The sequence below is a fragment of the Trichomycterus rosablanca genome, chromosome 24 (assembly GCF_030014385.1).
Source record: "Trichomycterus rosablanca isolate fTriRos1 chromosome 24, fTriRos1.hap1, whole genome shotgun sequence".
Taxonomy (NCBI): Eukaryota; Metazoa; Chordata; class Actinopteri; order Siluriformes; family Trichomycteridae; genus Trichomycterus; species Trichomycterus rosablanca.
In genome coordinates, this window is record NC_086011.1 from 10,231,904 (window position 1) to 10,253,444 (window position 21,541).

The 21,541-nt window shown below is 39.0% G+C and overlaps 1 protein-coding gene across 1 annotated transcript in view; it reads left to right on the forward strand.

The window, feature by feature from the left end:
* The window catches only part of mapkapk2a (MAPK activated protein kinase 2a), a 70,356-nt gene that overhangs the window by 42,569 nt on the left and 6,246 nt on the right, over positions 1-21,541 (forward strand). The window contains exons 2-7 of the mRNA XM_062986837.1: positions 2,313-2,452; positions 15,917-15,981; positions 18,006-18,085; positions 18,180-18,306; positions 18,443-18,518; positions 20,240-20,364. Of these exons, the coding sequence (XP_062842907.1) occupies positions 2,313-2,452; positions 15,917-15,981; positions 18,006-18,085; positions 18,180-18,306; positions 18,443-18,518; positions 20,240-20,364 (613 nt within the window). The remainder of the gene's footprint in view (positions 1-2,312; positions 2,453-15,916; positions 15,982-18,005; positions 18,086-18,179; positions 18,307-18,442; positions 18,519-20,239; positions 20,365-21,541) is intronic.

Sequence of the window (21,541 nt, forward strand, 5' to 3'; positions counted from 1 at the left end):
AATAATTTCCATTATCCTACCTCATACAGTGTTTCCTTAAAAAAATCTGTGTGAACTGTGAGCCTGCTTTTGCCTGACGACAGTAAGTGTCAGGTTCCATATTTGTTACTGCCAGTCATAATAGCTAATAAATGTTGATCAGTGAGTCTGGATCTGGTTGGAGATTTAAGGTGTTTCAACTTCGAAAAAGTTTGCACACAGATGCAGATGCTCCCGAAAACGGTAGTTACTTTGAGTGCATGTTTTATTGAGATCGGGGAGCTCACGATGGAAAGAGAAGCATAAAAATTAAACAATGTGCTTGAGTTTTGATTTTGGATGCATAAATGTGTTGATCTCCGGGAGCTGGACGTTAAAACATTTCAAAACTCGCCCCGACTCAGCCAGCGGATCTCAGTAAAGCACATCTTCAGCTCAGACAAGAATTCCTGAAACTGCCTGTAGTTAAGAGCATTAGCTTTAATGAAATTAACACAGGACACAAGGATTTTCATAACGAAATCCCACAGTGGCTGCGGTCACTCATGTCTCTATTGATGCGCCAATCACTCCCCTCATGCTTGGAGCGCCACCCATTGGATCGTTGCCGTATGGACCGTTGAGACTCCTTTGTTATTTTTTTCCCCGTTATAATACTGTGAGTTCGAAGATGAACAGTGGCCAGACAACATGTGTTGCTGCTGTGGTTAAAGGGGCCGGTCAAATTAAAGCATCGGGCCGTAATGACATTAAAATTCTAATAAACAAACAAACATCCTATTGAAAGCCACTAGGCAACCACTACCCCATACCACATTCCACTTTCTTTTTAAAAATTAAATGTTTACACTTATTTTAAACTTAAATTTTTAATTTGCTTGCGACTTGTTTTGTAAACAAAAAGTCAATGTTTTTACTTAATTAAATATTTTGTTTTTGTATTGTTTGTGTCTTTTTTTTTTCTAAACTTCCTTTTCCTGTTACGCATACTGCAAAAACATTATAGTGGAAAAACAGGTGTTAGTGGTGAGCAATAAAAGTGAAATATTATATCATGTTTTATTTATAAATGTGTGTGCACCTTTGTAATGCAAGTATCAACCACTGCTAGTACAATTCTATCCTCTTTAATTTTTTTGTCCTCACACTATATTTGGGACAGACCAATATTTATTTATTTTTTAGGATTTTAATGTCATGTTTTACACACCTTGGTTACACTCTTGACAGAAACGGTAGTTACTCATTACACAAGATTCACCAGTTCACAAGTTCAGTGTCAAACACAGTCATGGACAATTTTGCATCTCCAATTCACCTCACTTTGCAAGTCTTTGGACTGTGCGAGGAAACCCACACAGACGCGAGGAGAACATGCAAACTCCACACAGAAAATAACCTGAACCGCCCCAGCTGGGAATCCAACCCAGGACCTTCTTGCTGTGACAGACAAATATTTATATCTAGTTCTCTGCAGTTTTACAGAGTTCAGATCTACTTTGGAGTAGCTGCTGTACTGACTGCTTAATTCCCTTAATGTAACTGGATGTGCTGTTGTAAAACTCAAATTGTAAAGGTTTTGAGGTGCCAGATTCCGAGAAATGATTCATTTTAATGTTTTAAAGGTGGCTCAGATCTTGCTTTCAAATGAAAGATGCAATGCTGTAGTGTATATAGTTTAATACCATAATACCATATTTGTAAATAGCTATAGTTATAATTTATATATGTATATAGCTACTTATCTATCTATCTAATCTGACTTTATCTACCTATCTAATCTGACTTTATCTATCTAATCTAAATCTGTCTATCTATCTATCTATCTATCTATCTATCTATCTATCTATCTATCTATCTATCTATCTCTGTCCGTCCGTCCGTCCGTCCGTCCGTCCGCCCGCCCATAAATGACTGTTAAGCAAAAGAGGTTCTGAGGCCCTAGATTTGAACCTTTTCCCCGGTCATGGTTGCTTAGGTTTTTTTTGTTGTTGGTTTCTTGGTTACTTCCAATTTTCCAAAACAAACAGATTGTGAATTAGTGGTTCTAAAATGTGATGAATTGGTGCTCTGTCAAGGGTGTGATTTCGGTCCTCTGTCAAGGGTTTTTGGGTCGCACTGTTTCTACTATGACCCTGGCCAGGATTAAGTGGTTAGCAAAAATGACTAAATACTTTTTCATTCGTTGTTTTAATTATTTATTTTTATATGTTATAAAGTGTCATTAAAAACTGTAGCTTTAATCACTGTAGAATAGTAATTCTTTTTTTTTTCTTCTAGCATTATTTTAAATGTATGCATCCTTACAAGTGATGTGATTTTCTCTGTTGTAGATTCTGCATGACTGTCCCAAAGCCAGACGCGAGGTGGAGCTGCACTGGCGGGCGTCTCCCTGCCTTCACATCGTGCGCATTATAGATGTGTACGAGAACCTCTACAAGGGCAACAAGTGCTTACTTATTGTTATGGAATGGTAAGTGATTTGTCTGCTACCATCATGCCCACGCTTCTCACTGAGTAAATGTGCCACTCTCATTCTGGATTGTTACAACTCATCATAGGTCTTGTTATAATTCTGTATTGTCTACAAGCTTAAATTAATGTGATTTCATTTGTTGAGTATTGAATCATTCAGATACCTGATCGTCATTTCCAAACTAACTCATTTTTGGTATGGCTGGTTTCATTTTTGCGCTGAAGGTACTTGAGAATGAGAATTAGCAGGTGCCTGGGACACATTTGTTGTAACCTGATGGTTATGTGGTCTAACTGATTAATGGAACTAAGGGGAACCTACTTCCCAGCCTCAGAATGTAGATAACCATGTTGTCTGATGTGGTAACCTTTATGTATGTGTATGTAATAATATACACATGTATGTATATGCTGGATAGGCATGTGATACAACCTGTAAATACCGAATGATTGAGAGGGCTGTTTGTGTGCTTGGTTTTAGTGGTTTTAACTAGTAGAGATATGGATGTACATTCAGTCTTAGTGACATTAATAACATTTTTCATTTATTACACTGGTCTAACAAAAATGACAGTTAATGGTGACAAGATAATGCAGTGGATCTTTTCCTCTCTTTCTAGGATGTCTGTGTCTCTGTAAATTCAAACAATGCACACACATTCAAATTCAGAGTGTTTAAGACCCTAATAAATATTGGTGTCTGCACGTTATATCAGTTAGCTATACACCGACTAGGCATAACATTATGACCACTGACTGGTGAAGTGAATAACACTGATTATCTCTTCATCCTGACACGTGTTAGTGGGTGGGATATATTAGGCAGCAAGTGAACATTTTATCCTCAAAGTTGTGTGTGTTAAAAGCAGGAAAAATGGCCAAGCGTAAGGATATGAGCGATTTGACCAAGGGCTGAATTGAGATGGCTAGACAACTGGGTCAGAGCATCTCCAAAACTGCAGCTCTTGTGGGGTGTTCCCGGTCTGTAGTGGTCAGTATCTATCAAAAGTGGTCCAAGGAAGAAACGGTGGCCAAGGCTCATTGATGCACGTGGGGTCCGATCCAACAGACTGTAGCTCAAACAGTAAGGTGAAACAGACATAGAAAGGTGTCAGAATACACAGTTCATCACATAGCCACAGACCAGTCAGGGTGCCCATGCTGACTCCTGTCCACCGCCGAAAGTGCCAACAATGGGCACGTGAGCATCTGAACTGGACCATGGAGCAATTGGAGAAAGTGGTCTGGTCTGATGAATCATGTTTTCTTTTACATCACGTGGATGGCCGGGTGCCTGTGCGTTGCTTACCTGGGGAACACATGGCACCAGGATGCACTATGGGAAAAAGGCAAGCCGGCGGAGGCAGTGCGATGCTTTGGGCAATGTTCTGCTGTGAAACCTTGGGTCCTGCCATCCATGTGGATGTTACCTTGATACATACCACCTACCTAAGCATTGTTGCAGACCATGTACACCCTTTCATAGAAACGCTATTCCCTGATGGCTGTGGCCTCTTTCAGCAGAATAATACGCCCTGCCACAGAGCAAAAATGGTTCAGGAATGGTTTGAGGAGCACAACAACGAGTTTGAGGTGTTGACTTGGCCTCCAAATTCCCCAGATCTCAATCCAATCAAGCATTTGTGGGATGTGCTGAACAGACAAGTCTGATCCATGGAGGCCCCACCTCACAACTTACAGGAGTTAAAGGATCTGCTGCTGACATCTTGGTGCCAGATACCACAGCACGTTTTCAGGGGTCTAGTGGAGTCCAGGGCTGTTTTGGCAGCAAAAGGGGGACCAACACAATATTAGGAAGGTGGTCATAATGTTATGTTTAATCGGTGTATACAAAATACATGTTACTTTTGTTTAGAAATACCTTTTGTGAGATTAGTTCCCCAGATGTACTCCTGTTTTATTTATTTTCTCATCATGCTTTCTGTAACAGTTCATGTTTTTGCACTGCATTGGAAACTGGAGGCACTGGTGACTGTTGTTTAAGAAAATTGTGGTGGAGTAAATGTCTTGCAGGGTCATGTCTGTAATGTGACCAGCAGAAGGCGATGTTAATAAAATTCTACGTATTTATTTAGACATCCTGATAAGTTCATGCAGCTTAGTTCTTTGAATAAGCACCAGTCTTCAAATAAGCTATTCATATGAAGGGATATCCTGCCACAAAGCTATGAGACATCACTAGATGTTCTCACGTGAGGGGGACTGACTGAGTAGTATGTGGTTACACCGCCAATGTTCTGGTTTGGAGCCTTACCCATCTGAGTCATCATTCAATTTACTGATAAACGCAACCCCAAACTACAAGAACGGTCAGAACTGGAAGCTCCAATCCACAAATTGCTCAATTGTATTGTAAACACAATCCTAAATTAGTGAAAACCGTTGAGATTTCAGCGACCACTGAGTACTCTCTCTTTTTTTTATTTTTTTTTTTATTTTTTTATTTTATTTTATTAATTTATGTGGCGTCTGTGGTGAAAAACAGTCCACAGTTTTTTTTTGGTTTTTTTTTTACTCTTTGCTTTTAGTCAAAGCAACAAAGAAAAAAAGCACTGAGTGCAGTCAGTGGTTTAAGCTTATCATCTCACATGCTTTCATTAGCCCATCTACTACATCTTCAAAGAAATTACAAGAAATTGAACCAAAACCCAAGCACTCAGCATGTTGTATAACAGAAACAGAACATGCCCGTCGTCTAGAAAGCAAAACTTATACAGGTGGAAATATAACTAGCTAATAGAAAATTGTGCAAGCATTAAGGGAAAAAAAACCCATTCTCATTTTAACACCATATTAACCACTTGTACGCATTACTCATTTTTTATTCATCTGACGATGTGTGGGTGTGACCAAATTGTGCTGCCCTAGTTTTTCTCTAATGCAAGTTTAATGTAGATGTAGAAGTTCTGAACATATTTGTATACTCCTGTACTAGTATGTTATTTGTTGTTGTTGTTGATGAACAATGCCAACACCCAGTGGTGTCCAATTCGGCCAAGTAGGTGTTTTTTTTTTTTTTTTTTTTTAAATCTGTATTGATGATGCAGTATCTATCCAAGCCTCTTAATGTTTACTGCTGCTGATTGGGATGTGAAAAGCCATTGACCAGATTGTTTATTCTCTGTGGTTTGCGGTCTTAATTTAAGAATGAATGACAAAAGCACAGTCAACTGTAGCATTGTAAAGCATTTTCTCCTTATCGGCATGCAGTAAATATTCTACAAACACAACTCTTTTGGCTTTGACTTTTCCTTTTTTACACTGACTATGACCTATGTACATACACTGATCAGCCATAACATTAAAACCACCTCCTTGTTTCTACACTTACTGTCTATTTTATCAGCTCCACTTACCATATAGAAACACTTTGTACCTTTTTAACCTGCTTTCACCCTGTTTAATGGTCAGGACCCCCACAGAGCGTGTGGTGTGTTAGCTGGTGGATCATTCTTAGCACTGCAGTGACACTGACATGGTGGTGGTGTGTTAGTGTGTGTTGTGCTGGTATAAGTGGATCAGGCACAGCAGCGCTGCTGGAGTTTTTAAATAGTTGGTTCACCTTGTAGATGTAAAGTCAGAGACGATCGCTCATCTATTGTTGCTGTTTGAGTTGGTCATCTTCTAGACCAGACCTTGGGCATTGTAGAGACATCCCTAACCGGCCCGCATGAGGTTCGAGGCAATTAAAAATCAGACGTAAATAAATGTACATCAAACATGCAATATAACAGGATTGATTTTGACGGGAGCGCTGTGTCTTTAAATTTCCGTAAGTTTCGATTTACGTGTGTGAGAGTGTATCGGGCTTCGGTGGAGTTTTTAACAAGACATGAACTTCTGAAGTATTTATTTACTGAAGTCAGGTGTAAAGCTGTTTAACGATCACAATTTAGGCTCTAAATCGTGGTACTAAACAGAGAAATACAACAACATGAACGATGCAGAGCGTCACACCTGAAGCTTCACTAACTAAACTGCATAAGCAACAAGGACTTTTTATAAAGTTTAACACATCCAGATCTGAAGCAGTCAGGACCAGCTTTGTGATTTTAAAAAGAATATCCAACAATAACAAAGGACTGAAAAACAAATGTGGTAATTAGACTTAAAACAAAATAGTTTAAAACCTGCACATTTGTTCACATTTGTGTTTTTTTTTTTTGCTTTTTATTTGTAATAAAAAGTAAAATAATGTTGATGTTTTTTCTCTGCCTACTTCTAATTTTCTGATTGTAACATCTAAACATTAACAGCTTATTAGAACTGTACAATTTACTGCTTCTCATAAAGAGTGGGCAGTTGTAGCCTAATAATAATAATACATTTTATTTATAACGCACTTTACATTTGAAAACAAATCTCAAAGTGCTACAGAAAAAGAGTAATATAAAAAAAAAAAACATGAAATCTAAACATAGCATTATGAGACATACATCATAAAATCAGCGGTTATCTAACAGTCTTATCTTAAGCTCTAGTGCTTAAGGTACTGGACTAGTAAATACAAGGTCGCTGGTTCATAGGGCTGGGCGATATGGATAAAAAATAATATCTCAATATTTTTTGCTGAACGGCGATATACGATATATATCTCGATATTTTTTTATCCCATAAGGTAATAACAAAAAGACACTTCTGAGACAAAGCTACATGTTCCAATTTTTTTACAGGCACTTTTATTAATATTCATGCTGGGAAAGCTTTACACAAGAACTATTTTTCCTTAGAGCTATTCTAAGAAAAAAATAAGTTGTTTTCTAAGGCATCTCCTGTTGTGTAATGTGAATTACAAATATATTGTCTGGCCCTTTAAGAATGTTAAGTGTACGATAGGGCGCAGGGAGCGAGTGTGTAGGGAAGATGTCGGAATGACACGGTTTCCGGCTGAGCTTGTGTGACATTAAAAGTAAAACCCCGTTAAAGTAAACCCCTCGTTAACCCCCCACCCCCCCATGTTTGGACTTTATACATTATTTTATGTATATGTCGCCATAACATTTACATTATTATTATTTTTTTTACGTATAGAACTCAGTTCTGTAATACAGGCAGAACTAATCGTTCATGTTACTGTGTAACTATTACAACATTTAATGCATTTTAATCAGCGTTCTGCTTCATGCACTTTATCATTATTTAACAGCTTTATTTGTTGTTTAATTGCTGTTTGCTCCTTGTTTACTGCAGAGTTAGTTCATGCAATTTAATAATGTTTGGTTGTTTATTGGCCGACAACAAGAAATACTATAATAGAAGATAAATAAATAAATGACATGTCGGACGTCGGGCGATCGTCCAGTATAAACTAACACAACCACGTACAACATCCAGTACAGAAATCCCCATAATGTTTGTATTTACAGATAGAGCAAATATATGCACATCACATATACAAACACAAGAGTCAGAACAACAGGAGACGCACCGTTACGTTATTATTACTTTCTCAACACTTAATGTGAAGTAAATACGTACATGTCAGCGCGTGCATGCCCTTGTATTGGTTTTTGAAACGAATAACGACTCGTTTTCTTGTTTTTTAACTTTAGGATTTGAAGTGAAAACGAATGACCAAAGGTACACGGAACTGGAACCTTTTGTCTGGACTTGTTTTCGGCATTCTCTACAGAATACATTATTCTGCTGCTCATCTGACACTTTCGAACCATCTCCAAATAATTCCAAAAAGAGTCATTATTTTTCTTTTTAGTAAGCAGCTCCTCCTCGATAGCTTCTGTCATGTCTTGAGCCGTCTCCATGAGATCGCTGCCTGCAGGATTTACTGGTGAAGCGGTGGGGAGGGGGGAGTTGTGTTCAGTGAGGGAGAGGGGCGGGGCGAGTTGTGTTCAGTGAGGGAGAGGGGCGGGGCGAGTTGTGTTCAGTGAGTGAGAGGGGCGGGGCAGGTGAACATGTGCAGAGACAAACTGGGAGAAGAGAAAGACGAACTGTCTGATCTAACTGGAACGCAACATCTATATCGTTATAAGCGATATTGTCTTATCTTATATCGCGTATGAAAATATATCGATATTTTAAAAAATCTCGATATATCGCCCAGCCCTACTGGTTCAAGCCCTTCCACTGCCAGGTTGCTGCTTTTGGGCCCTTGAGCAAGGCCCTTAACCCTCAATTGCTCAGACTGTATAGTGTAACTGTAATGTAAGTCGCTTTGGATCTGCTAAATGCGTCTGCTAAATGCTGAAAATGTAAATGTAAATAAAGAGATAAAATTAATATTGAGCAGAATTAAGTTCATCTTATTGGTCCGGCCCTCCACAACAGTCCCAGTTTCTTATGTAGCCCCTTGGAAAATTTTATTGCCTACCCCTGTTCTAGACCTTCATCAGTGTCAGTGGTCATAGGCTGCTGCCCATAGGGTGTTGGCTGGATATTTTTGGTTGGTGGACTATTCTCATTCCAGCAGTGACAGTGAGGTGTTTAAAAACACCTGATCCGCTCATATCAGCACAACACACTAACACACCACCACCATGTCAATGTCACTGCAGTGCTGAGAATGATCCACCACCCAAATAATACCTGCTCTGTAGTGGTCCTAGGAGAGTCCTGACCATTGAAGAACAGCATAAAAGGGGGCTAACAAAGCATGTAGAGAAACAGATGGACTACAGTCAGTAATTGTAGAACTACAAAATGCTTCTATATGGTAAGTGGAGCAGATAAAATGCACAGCGAGTGTAGAAACAAGGAGGTGGTTTTAATGTTATGGCTGATCAGTGTATATACTGGTCTTATATCAGCTGAAATTAGACCAATAAAGCACAACAATGTGTTGTCCCCTATTCTGCACTAGCAGACCAGTTGCTGGTTCAAACCCCACCACTGCCAGGTTGCCACTGTTGGGCCCTTGAGCAAGGCCCTTAACCCTCAATTGCTTAGACTGTATAATGTAAATCGCTTTGGATAGATGCTAAAAATGTAAATTTTTTGAAGGAGGGTTCAGGCATTCTTGGATGTATTATTGTGTACCACATGCAATATGTTTTATGTTGTGAAACGTGTGTATCGCTACACCCTTGAAATCCATTAGTTTAAAAATACTGTGCACTTATAACTAAAATATTAAAGTGCTGGGGATGCTGTACTAGCTCAAATTATTTTTGCCTCACAAACAAATACATTTATTTTCTTACAATTCAGCCCTCGTGTTTTAATTTACGGTCACCGTGTGTCATTTTTCTTAATGTCTAAATGAACTTTGTAGACTGGATTACGTAATCTAGTTATTTTCAGCTGGCGGGCTTCCAAGAAGGGCAGCCCACCATCTAGCACTTTGTTCACACTTCTAAGTGTGTTGTCCCCTATTCTGTACTAGCAGACCAGCAAATGAGAATACTTACTCCACAGTTTCTTGTGCTCCAGAGTTGTACCATACTCATGCTTGCATGCAAATATAGAATACCACCAGCTTTAAAAATACGTATATGTGCAAAAATTGTTCAGTGGTTAAATGTATTTTTAGTACTGTATGTGGCACCCAAGCATTTATAAGAAGTGTTGCAGATTGGGGAATGTAACAGGATTTTTTTATGCCACCTAAAACTCTGTTGTCTGTAATTGTCATTGATTTGTCACCAATTTTAGACTAAACCTTCCATTACTAAAGATTTTTACATGCATTAGACTCCATAAACTGCTGGACCACCTTAGACTAAACATTCCATTGCATTAGACTCCAGGGCGGCACGGTGGCTCAGTGGGTAGCACTGTCGCCTCAGAGCAAGAAGGTCCTGGGTTTGATCCCCAGGTGGGGGGGTCCAGGTCCTTTCTGTGTGGAATTTGCATGTTTTCCCCGTGTCCACGTGGGTTACCTCCGGGTGCTCCTGTGTCCTCCCACAGCCCATAGACGTGCAAGTGAGGTTGAGTGTGTTTGATGTTCAACTTGTGAACTGATGAATCTTGTGTAACGAGTAACTACCATTTCTGTCATGATTGTAACCAAAGTGTATAAAGCATGATGTTAAAATCCTAATAAATAAATAACATTAGACTCTATAAATTGCTGGACCATGTGCTGCTTTATTGTGCATTTAGGTTTTACTTTAACAGAAATGAACATTGAATTGTTCACCAGTTCCCGTTATAATATGATGAAACGTGTCATCCTGTACAGGTAATACAGACAGCGCTTTAATATGGCTGTCAGGTCCCTGCATTATTACCCAGAACAGCTTTCTTTTGGTTTTCTTTCTGCTTTAATAGAAACTAGCACCCTAACTTTGAAAGAATTGAAAGAAGTAAAATGCGGTTTCTTTTGCTCTAAAGTGAGGCCCCTTGCCTTGTTTCTTGAACTCTTTCGTTTAAATGCTTTATGTATTTTCCCTTGTGTCAGAGGCTTGATTACAACGGAAACCATCTAAGCGTACTATTCCAGTCAGAATTTCACTTGTAAGGAACTTGTTTGTCGTGACTTATGGAGTTTCAATGATTTCTTTAACAGTTCTTTTTGTGTGACTGAATGTCAAACATGGTAATGACATGATGTGTTGCACTAGTATTAGTACATCAAGTCCATTAGAATATTTGGGGTTTTATGCTGTTAACACATCCTTGCTTTGTATAAGAAATGCCGTTAGCACTCATTGTGATGTTAGAGATTATAGCTACAGTTAGAGATTATAGCTATTTTTATGCCTGTCTGGTAATTTCCCTTTTAGCCTTTCATCAGTGAATTATTTTCTCATAAGCTTATTATTATTGTTATTATTATTATTATTATTATTATGGGGGTGTAGCACTTTTTTCTTTTAGCTTTACTTTTACAGTGTTGCTTCAGCTAATACTCATTCCAGTAAAACACATTATCCAGGTAAACACCATTACCACTTCAGTGTCACTGCAGTGCTAAGAATGGTCTACATTTGAAGGAAGATAAATTGGTGTCTTTAAGGGTTCACTATTATTCACTTACAATGTATACTGGGTGACCACACGGTAAATGGACTAGAGTCTGAAATTTGCTTTTAAAATACCCTATTAATTTAAATATAAGACAGGTGAACCGAGTAACGTTGCCTGTATATGCACACTATACTGGACACTTAAGAATACAATGGTACCGTGAAACTCGGCGTCAGTTGGTTCTTACAAGGTACCACTGGACCTGTACACTACCAGTTCATGTACTTATTCCTATCAGTTGGTCATGTGACAGGAGAGAAATTATAGTTATACTGACATGGGTGAGAAGCTTTAGATAAATGTTCACAAACATCAGGATTGATCATTATTTGATGTTTGTACCAATTGTGTAATCACTTAGAATTTCCATGCATCATGGTTCTGTTCAAAAAATACAAATTAGACAAGAATGACCAGATTAGCTTGAGCTGATTGGAAGGAAATTTTGTTTCTTTGATTTTGGTAAGCCTGTGCTTTTTTTTTTTTTTTTTTTTGTTGGTTGACTGGAGTTGAAGCCCATCCACCTCAAGGTTTGACATGTTGTGCATTCTTTGGTCCTGATCTTCTTATAGCATTTGTAACGTGTGGTTATTTAATTTACTTTAGCCTTGGAGGGCAGTTGTATCATAGCGGTTAAGGTACTGGACTAGTAAGCAGAAGGTTGCTGGTTCAAACCCCACCACTGCCAGGTTGCCTCTGTTGGGTCCTTGAGCAAGGCCCTTAACCCTCAATTGCTTAGACTGTATAATGTAAGTCGCATGCAATATGATTTATGTTGTGAAACGTGTGTATCGCTACACCCTTGAAATCCATTAGTTTAAAAATACTGTGCACTTATAACTAAAATATTAAAGTGCTGGGGATGCTGTACTAGCTCAAATTATTTTTGCCTCACAAACAAATACATTTATTTTCTTACAATTCAGCCCTCGTGTTTTAATTTACGGTCACCGTGTGTCATTTTTCTTAATGTCTAAATGAACTTTGTAGACTGGATTACGTAATCTAGTTCTTTTCAGCTGGCGGGCTTCCAAGAAGGGCAGCCCACCATCTAGCACTTTGTTCACACTTCTAAGTGGTTATACGTATGGTAACCACAGTGATTAAAGGGGGGGGATACGTGCCCGCCCCCATGACATGTGGGCAGAATTTTGTCTACAGAACTACCTGCATTAGGTTCTCGCATCTGCTTTGAACTGTTCTTTTAAATTTGGGGTTAGGTTATATTTGAGTAAGTCTGTTTACTGTAAAAGTGAGGGGCAAATTGATAAGTGCTGCGTGGTTTTCGTGCTGATAGTAGAACACAGTATAACACCAAGTGGGCTCGTAAGTTACTGGCTTTAGAAGTAGCGCTTGCCTTTTTAAGTGTGTGAAAAACTGCTTTTGGGTAGTTGTAGAAAACTAAATGTGTGGGTCCTGTGTTTCGGTCCTTGCTTTTGGTGACATGTCTTTGTTTCTGTAGAGGTTTTTTGTGTATACCTACTCAAAACATGCATACACCTGATTGGCACTTCTAAAATAAACCAAGGTGTGAGTGCGTCAGTGTTTAAGTCTTTGTTAACAATGATGTATTAATGCTAACGGGATGTAACGATGCACCACAAGACAGTGAAAAATTGGTGCACATGTGCCACGATTCGAATCGGTCATTCATTTAAGATGAATTGATATTCATTTTAAAAAGCAGAGGGCACTGGTGCTATTTACCTTGCTTGATTGACAGCACTTCACAAAGTTGCCTGGTTCGGAATTTTCTAGTCAGATTTATTTACGTGAGAATACTTTCTTTATTTGTATTATTTATTTATTTATATAACGTTAGATTATGGAATGTTGAATGTCCCATAGTACATTTATAGCCTCCTCTATAGTACAAAAAGGACTTTCTAAATGACCTAAGCACATGCTTATAAGGTAGTTTGTGATTTGTCTGTAGCCTTGATTCATCCTGGTCAGGGTTGCGATGGGTCTGACACTACTCCTAAACAATGTGTTTAACACATTACAGGGCAGTCCTGGTTGGCAGATTCCTTTAATTGTCATTTATACACATACACGTGGACAGTACAATGAAATTCATTTTCCTTATATCCCAGCTTCTACAGCCTTACATTTGGCAATTCACAACTCAACCCTCTAGGTTACCACTGTCCCTTGTGACCATGTAAGCTTTTTAATAGTCAACCAGTATTTCCAGGTCCACCAAATCCTGAAATGTATTAGGAGTCATTACTCCAGAGACGTATTCACACAGACATATCCACTTCAGGTACCTGACCTATTTAGTACGACTGTTTCCACTGGCAGTAATTGTCTATGGCCTATTTTGATTATTATTTAAGGGGAGTCTGTGTGGCTCCAGGGTCTGTGTGGCCTATTTTGATTATTATATAAGGGGAGTCTGTGTGGCTCCAGGGTCTGTGTGGCCTATTTTGATTATTATTTAAGGAGAGTCTGTGTGGCCTATTTTGATTATTATTTAAGGGGAGTCTGTGTGGCCTATTTTGATTATTATTTAAGGGGAGTCTGTGTGGCTCCAGGGTCTGTGTGGCCTATTTTGATTATTATATAAGGGGAGTCTGTGTGGCTCTGGGTCTGTGTGGCCTATTTTGATTATTATTTAAGGGGAGTCTGTGTGGCCTATTTTGATTATTATTTAAGGGGAGTCTGTGTGGCCTATTTTGATTATTATTTAAGGGGAGTCTGTGTGGCTCCAGGGTCTGTGTGGCCTATTTTGATTATTATATAAGGGGAGTCTGTGTGGCTCTGGGTCTGTGTGGCCTATTTTGATTATTATTTAAGGGGAGTCTGTGTGGCTCCAGGGTCTGTGTGGCCTATTTTGATTATTATTTAAGGGGAGTCTGTGTGGCCTATTTTGATTATTATTTAAGGGGAGTCTGTGTGGCTCCAGGGTCTGTGTGGCCTATTTTGATTATTATTTAAGGGGAGTCTGTGTGGCCTATTTTGATTATTATTTAAGGGGAGTCTGTGTGGCTCTGGGTCTGTGTGGTCTATTTTGATTATTATATAAGGGGAGTCTGTGTGGCCTATTTTGATTATTATTTAAGGGGAGTCTGTGTGGCTCTGGGTCTGTGTGGCCTATTTTGATTATTATTTAAGGGGAGTCTGTGTGGCTCTGGGTCTGTGTGGCCTATTTTGATTATTATTTAAGGGGAGTCTGTGTGGCTCTGGGTCTGTGTGGCCTATTTTGATTATTATTTAAGGGGAGTCTGTGTGGCTCTGGGTCTGTGTGGCCTATTTTGATTATTATTTAAGGGGAGTCTGTGTGGCTCTGGGTCTGTGTGGCCTATTTTGATTATTATTTAAGGGGAGTCTGTGTGGCTCTGGGTCTGTGTGGCCTATTTTGATTATTATTTAAGGGGAGTCTGTGTGGCTCTGGGTCTGTGTGGCCTATTTTGATTATTATTTAAGGGGAGTCTGTGTGGCTCTGGGTCTGTGTGGCCTATTTTGATTATTATTTAAGGGGAGTCTGTGTGGCTCTGGGTCTGTGTGGCCTATTTTGATTATTATTTAAGGGGAGTCTGTGTGGCTCTGGGTCTGTGTGGCCTATTTTGATTATTATTTAAGGGGAGGCTCTGGGTCTGTTTTACTATATTTTCTTTTAGTTTTTCATGTTCTTAATTTTTTATCTCTCATTTTAATTTCATGTTCTCTTAATTGTAACTAAATGTTTGCAAGTCTTTCTGAGGTTCTAGATCTCAGGAATGTTTTAATGCTTTAAATTTTTCCTTATGTAAAGCACTTTGAATTGCCACTGTGTATGAAAGGTGCTATACAAATAAACTTTGCCTTGGCCTTGCCTATGCAGATTGCAATACTGTGAGCTTGTTCCTGTCTAAAATAGACAGTTTCACTAAACAGCAGGGTGTTCACATATTTTTGACCATGTCCTGCATATTTATATTGCTATTATATTGTATTAGTGATCGACCGATATGGGTTTTTTAATGGCCGATGCCGATACCGATATTTAGACGAAAGAAGTGGCCGATGGCCGATATATAAAGCCGATAATACCATTTTTTTACAACTAAAAAATACAATAATAATAATACAATAATGATCTTAAATAAACATTTATTCATCACTGTATATTCATGTTTGCACTTTTGGCCGTTCAAAAAATTTAATAAAAAAAATAAAAACTTTAAATAAAATACAAATTATTTCAAAGGTTTCAGTGCACTTAACATACACAAGCAGATAGCAGTATCTTTTTGTTTTTAAGAATGAACAAACATGCTTAAACCTCCAGGCTGGAGGATTACAATCCTTGTTCTTGTGCATTCACTGATGTCTGCCTGGAGAGTGGCAAAATGGACACACGGGGCGCTCTAACAACAGCCAGACCAATGACTGTATACAGTCACTGAGCTGACGGAGGCAATGTTTAAATATCGGCCTTGTGCGCACATATATCGGCCGATGCCGATTATCTAAAAAAATGCCAAAAATCGGCCCGTCGATCACTACTTTGTATGCTTTTGTTTTGCAGTATGGAGGGAGGGGAGTTGTTCAGTCGGATTCAGGACCGTGGGGACCAGGCATTCACAGAGAGAGGTAAAGCTTTTTTTTTTTTTCTATTCAGAGAAAAAGTTTTTGAACCCTTAGCATGAACTGGATTTATGAATGTAGTCTAATATTCATCTACATATTAAAGTTAAGCCTCAGCTACTTACCCCAACTATTTAAAATAAAATCTCTGAGCACCATTCTGTTAAAATGTTAAAGTTAAAATGAATGTGGGTTGTCTCTTTCTTGCATGAGCAAGCATGCGTGTACACACGCGAACACGCAAGCACGCTATGTCGATCTGTGTATGCCCCGCTGAAGCAACACCACCAATTGGAGATATTAAATTGTCCATGACTGTGTTCGATATAACCTTGTGAACTGATGAATCTTGTGTAACGAGTAACTACAGTTTCTGTCGTGGATGTAACCGAAGGGTGTAAAACATGACGTTAAAATCCTAATAAACAAAATATGTAAAACAATTTTTTAAAAAAATCTATAGGGCTGGTCAGTATCTCGCAAATATCAATATATCTATATAGTATTTTTACACAATATTGAAAATGACCATATTCGTTATATAGTGTCTGCCTCGGATACACAGGTTACCATCTAACGACGTTTAAAACAGCATAAAAGAACTATGCACCGTGCTCTTTTTTGCATGAGCAAGCACACGCGCACACACAAGCACGCTACATCGGTCTGCGCATGCCGCTGAAGCAACACCATGTTCATCATGCACACTTGGGTGTACCTCACTCGTTCATGGTGTCTCTCAGTGCCACATCTTAATTATCATCCACTGCATTTTACTGAGTCAGTGAAACAGACGAGTAAAAGCTCTCCCTCTGCCCCCCACTTTTTCTTATATTGCACACAGTTTTTGTTATAAAGTTATAATACACCGTGCCATTTTGGTGTTACAAATAATGCTGATACTTAAACATTATACATTGTTTAGGTTTTCATTATATCATATAGAGAAGTGCTTTAGAGAAGTATGTTTTTTAGTAATATCGCCCAGTCATAGTTGTAGAGTAAGGAAGGCAATAATAGACCGACATGCATTTTAATCGTCCACTGTGACTCACACCCTAACAAGCCTAGTGAAACCTTATAGAATAAATGATAATTACAAACGGTCACAAACTTTTTCAGTTTATTTTTGGGTGATATACACCGATCAGCCATAACATTAAAACCACCTCCTTGTATTTACACTCACTGTCCATTTTATCGGCTTTACTTACCATATAGAAGCACTTTGTAGTTCTACAATTACTGACTGTAGTCCATTAGTTTCTCTGCATGCTTTGTTAGCCCCCTTTCATGCTGTTCTTTAATGGTCAGGACCACCACAGAGCAGGTATTATTTGGGTGGTGGATGATGCTCAGCACGGCAGTGACACTGACATGGTGGTGGTGTGTTAGTGTGTGTTGTGCTGGTATGAGTGGATAAGACACAGCAGCGCTGATGGAGTTTTTAAACACCTCACTGTCCCTGCTGGACTGAGAATAGTCCACCAACCAAAAATATATCCAGCCACTGCGCCCTGTAGGCAGCGTCCTGTGACCACTGATGAAGGTCTAGAAGATGACCAACTCAAACAGCAGCAATAGGTGAGTGATCGTCTTTGACTTTACATCTACAAGGTGGACCAACTAGGTAGGAGTGTCTAATAGAGTGGACAGTGAGTGGACACAGTTTTTGAAAACTCCAGCAGCGCTGCTGTGTCTGACTCTTACCAGCACAACTCACACTAACATACCACCACCATGTCAGTGCTGAGAATGATCCACCACCCAAATAATACCTGCTCTGTGGTGGTCCTGTTAGGGTCCTGACCATTGAAGATTATCATGAAAGGGGGCTAACAAAGCATTCAGAAAAACAGATGGACTACAGTCAGTAATTGTAGAACTACAAAAGGCTTCTATATGAAAAGTGGAGCTGATAAAATGGACAATGTGTGTAGACACAAGGTGCTGGTTTTAATGTTATGGCTGATCAGTGTATATTGCTTGTATAAGAAAGTGGTTATTAATTTGTTTTTAAACCTCCACAGAGGCTTCAGATATCATGAAAAGTATCGGAGAAGCCATCCAGTTCCTGCACGCCATGAACATAGCACACAGAGACGTCAAGGTATGATCCTTACCACTTTTCACCATCGGTTAATCAAGTGCACTTCTAATCTTTGTGTTTGCCTATAATTGAATTGGTTTGCTCTACTTTACAGCCAGAAAACCTCATCTACTCTTCAAAACTTTCCTGCCCCGTCCTTAAACTCACAGACTTTGGGTTTGCCAAAGAGACAACTACACACAATTCACTGGCTACTCCATGCTACACTCCGTACTATGTTGGTAAGGCTCATTATGTCTGTGATCTGATGTTTCAGTATAGTCATTTTTTCCATTCTCATTTCCAGTTTGTTCTTCTGTTTACATTCTCACTGATGCATGCTTATTTTAAGTGTAATTGATCTGTTTCATCTCGTAGCCCCTGAAGTTCTCGGTCCGGAAAAATATGATAAATCCTGTGATATGTGGTCTTTGGGCGTCATCATGTATATTCTGTAAGTGAATTTTAAGTGTCGTGTTGTCTTCCATTGATTTGCTGTTTTAATGTCAGACTACAGTCTGTTACTGTTAAATACAACCCCAAATCAGAAAAAGTTGGAACAGCATGGAAAATGCAAATAATAAAAAACACAGAGTTCCTTACATTTACTTTGACTTTTGTTTGATTGCAGACTGGATGAACCTGAGATATTTCATATTTTATCTGCTCAATTTCATTTCATTTATTAATAAACATCTATTCATGCATTACAGGTCTGCAACACATTTCAAAAATGGGATGGGACAGTAAAGCATTTACCACTTTGTAATGTTGCCATTCCTTTTCACCACACTTAAGACATTTTGGCACCGAGGAGACCAAGTGATTTAGTGTTTCAGCTTTTATTTTGTCTCATTCTTCCTACAAACACGTCTTAACATGTGCAACAGTACGGGGTCGTTGTTGCATTTTTTTTGTTTCAAAATTCTCCACATGTTCTCTATTGAGGACAGGTCAGGACTGCAGGCAGGCCAGTCCAGTACCCGTACCCTCTTCTTCCACAGCCATGCCTTTGTAATGTGTGCAGCATGTGGTTTTGCATCGTCTTGTTGAAAAATGCATGGACGTCCCTGGAAAAGATGACGTCTTGAAGGCAGCATATGTTGCTCTAAGATCTCAATGTACTTTTCTGCATCAATGCTGCCATCACAGAAGTATAAATGACCTTTGCCAAGGGCACTGACACCTGTTGACATCACCTGTTTGAAATCACATCATTATTTAGTTTTTTCACTTCATTACTAGCCCTAAATTGCCCCCGTCCCAACTTTTTTGGAATGTGTTGCAGGCCTTAAATGCAGGAATTGAGGTTTATTAATAAATGAAATGAAGTTAAGCAGACAAAACATAAAATATCTTGGGTTCAAACTGTCTGCAATCAAATAAAAGTCAAAGTAAATGTAAGGAACACTGCATTTTTATTTTATTTGCATTTTCTATACTGTCCCAACTTTTTCTGATTTGGGGTTGTATTATTTTCTTATGATTATTTGAGATGAATGTGATCCTACGTTTTTAAATGGTTGTGATCAGTCCTGCACCAGTGGCAGTGTTAGCTCAGCGGTTAATGTACTTGACTAGTAATCGCAAGGCTGCTGGTTCAAGCTTCACATCTGTTTTTTTCCTTGTAATTAATGTACTATTATGGGCAGCATGGTGGCTCAGTTTGTAGCACCGCCTCACTGCAAAAGGGTCCTGGGTTTGATTCCCAGGTGTAGAGTTTGCATGTTCTCCTCGTGTCTGTGAGGGTTTCCTCCCACAGTAAAAAGACATGCAAGTGAGGTGAATTGGAGGCACAAAATTGTCCATGTATGAAAATTAAACATGAACTGATGAATCTTGTGTTACTAGTTACTACTTGTCCTGTCATGAATGTAACCAAAGTGTAAAACATGATGTTAAAATTCTAATACATAATGTACTATTATAATGTTTACCCATCTATACCAAGGGTGCCTTTATTTCAGAGGCAGACTTAGTTTGTGCTGTAGAGCATTTATCAGTAATCAGTAGTACTAAAATTTTGTTAATTATATGTTCAATAAAAGCAATGAAATGTTTTAAAATTTGATTTGTATGCCCTTATGCACTACTGTAAGGAGTGGAATAAATAGGGCCTCTATATATATTAATTTGTCTCTATTAAATGTGTGCGTGTTTTTTTTCTTTAATCAGGCTCTGTGGCTACCCACCTTTCTACTCTAATCATGGGCTGGCTATTTCTCCTGGGATGAAAAAGAGGATCCGAATGGGACAGTACGAGTTCCCCAATCCTGAATGGTCTGAAGTGTCAGAAGAAGGTAAGTGTGTCTGCCTCATTTCCCTAGTCGATCTTTAAAGTTTATTAGTCCCATTTTACACTGAAAGTAGAAAATGCACCACTAATGTAATTCTGTTTTATTCCACGTTTAAATGTGAAACAGACATAAGAACCTGTTACAAACATTTAACTACAACCCCAAATCAAAAAAAGTTGAGACAGCATGGAAAAACACAGAGTTTCTTACATTTACTTTGACTTTTATTTGATTGCAGACAGGATGAATCTGAGATATTTCATGTTTTGTCTGCTCAACTTCATTTCAGTTATTAATAAACATCCATTCCTGCATTTCAGACCTGACACACATTCCAAAAAAAGTTGGGACAGTAAAGCATTTACCACTTTGTACATTTATTTTGTCCCCATTCTTCCTGCAAACACGTCTTAAGATGTGCAACAGTACGGGGTCGTTGCATTTCTAGTTTAAAAATTCTCCACACATTCTCTATTGGGGACAGGTCAGGACTGCAGGCAGGCCAATCCATTACCCGTACCTTCTTCTTCCGCAGCCATGCCTTTGTTAGGCATATGCGCAGCATGTGGTTTTGCATTGTCTTGTTGAAAAATGCATGGACGTCCCTGGAAAAGATGACGTCTTGAAGGCAGGGCATGTCACTCTAAGATCTCAATGTACTTTTCTGCATTAATGCTGCCATCACAGAAGTGTAAATGACCTTTGCCAAGGGCACTGACACAGCCCCATAGTATGACAGACCCTGGCTTTTGGACTTGTTGCTGATAACAGTCTGCATAACTTGCATAACTGATAACTTGTCTTTGGTCTGGGGCCCACGGCATAAATTTTTTCCATACAAGACCTGGAATGCTGATTCATCTAAACACAATACGTTTCCACTGTGTGATGGTCCATTCTAGATGCCTCTGAGCCCAGAGAAGTTAACATAAGGCTTCTATTTTGCACAGTAAAGTTTGTAGTGCTTGCCCATGTGGTTATATCAGCTATTGTTGAGTGGCGGTTTCCAGTGCCGCCTGAGGGATAGAAGATCACAGGTGTTATTTTAAGCTTGCGCCCTTGGCCTTTACACAATGAAATTTCTCCCAATTCCTTGAATCGTTTAATGATATGATGGCGCCTGCGCAGAGTTGGGAAATAATGCTGATCTGGGTGTGGCTCTCCATGCACAAAGATGATC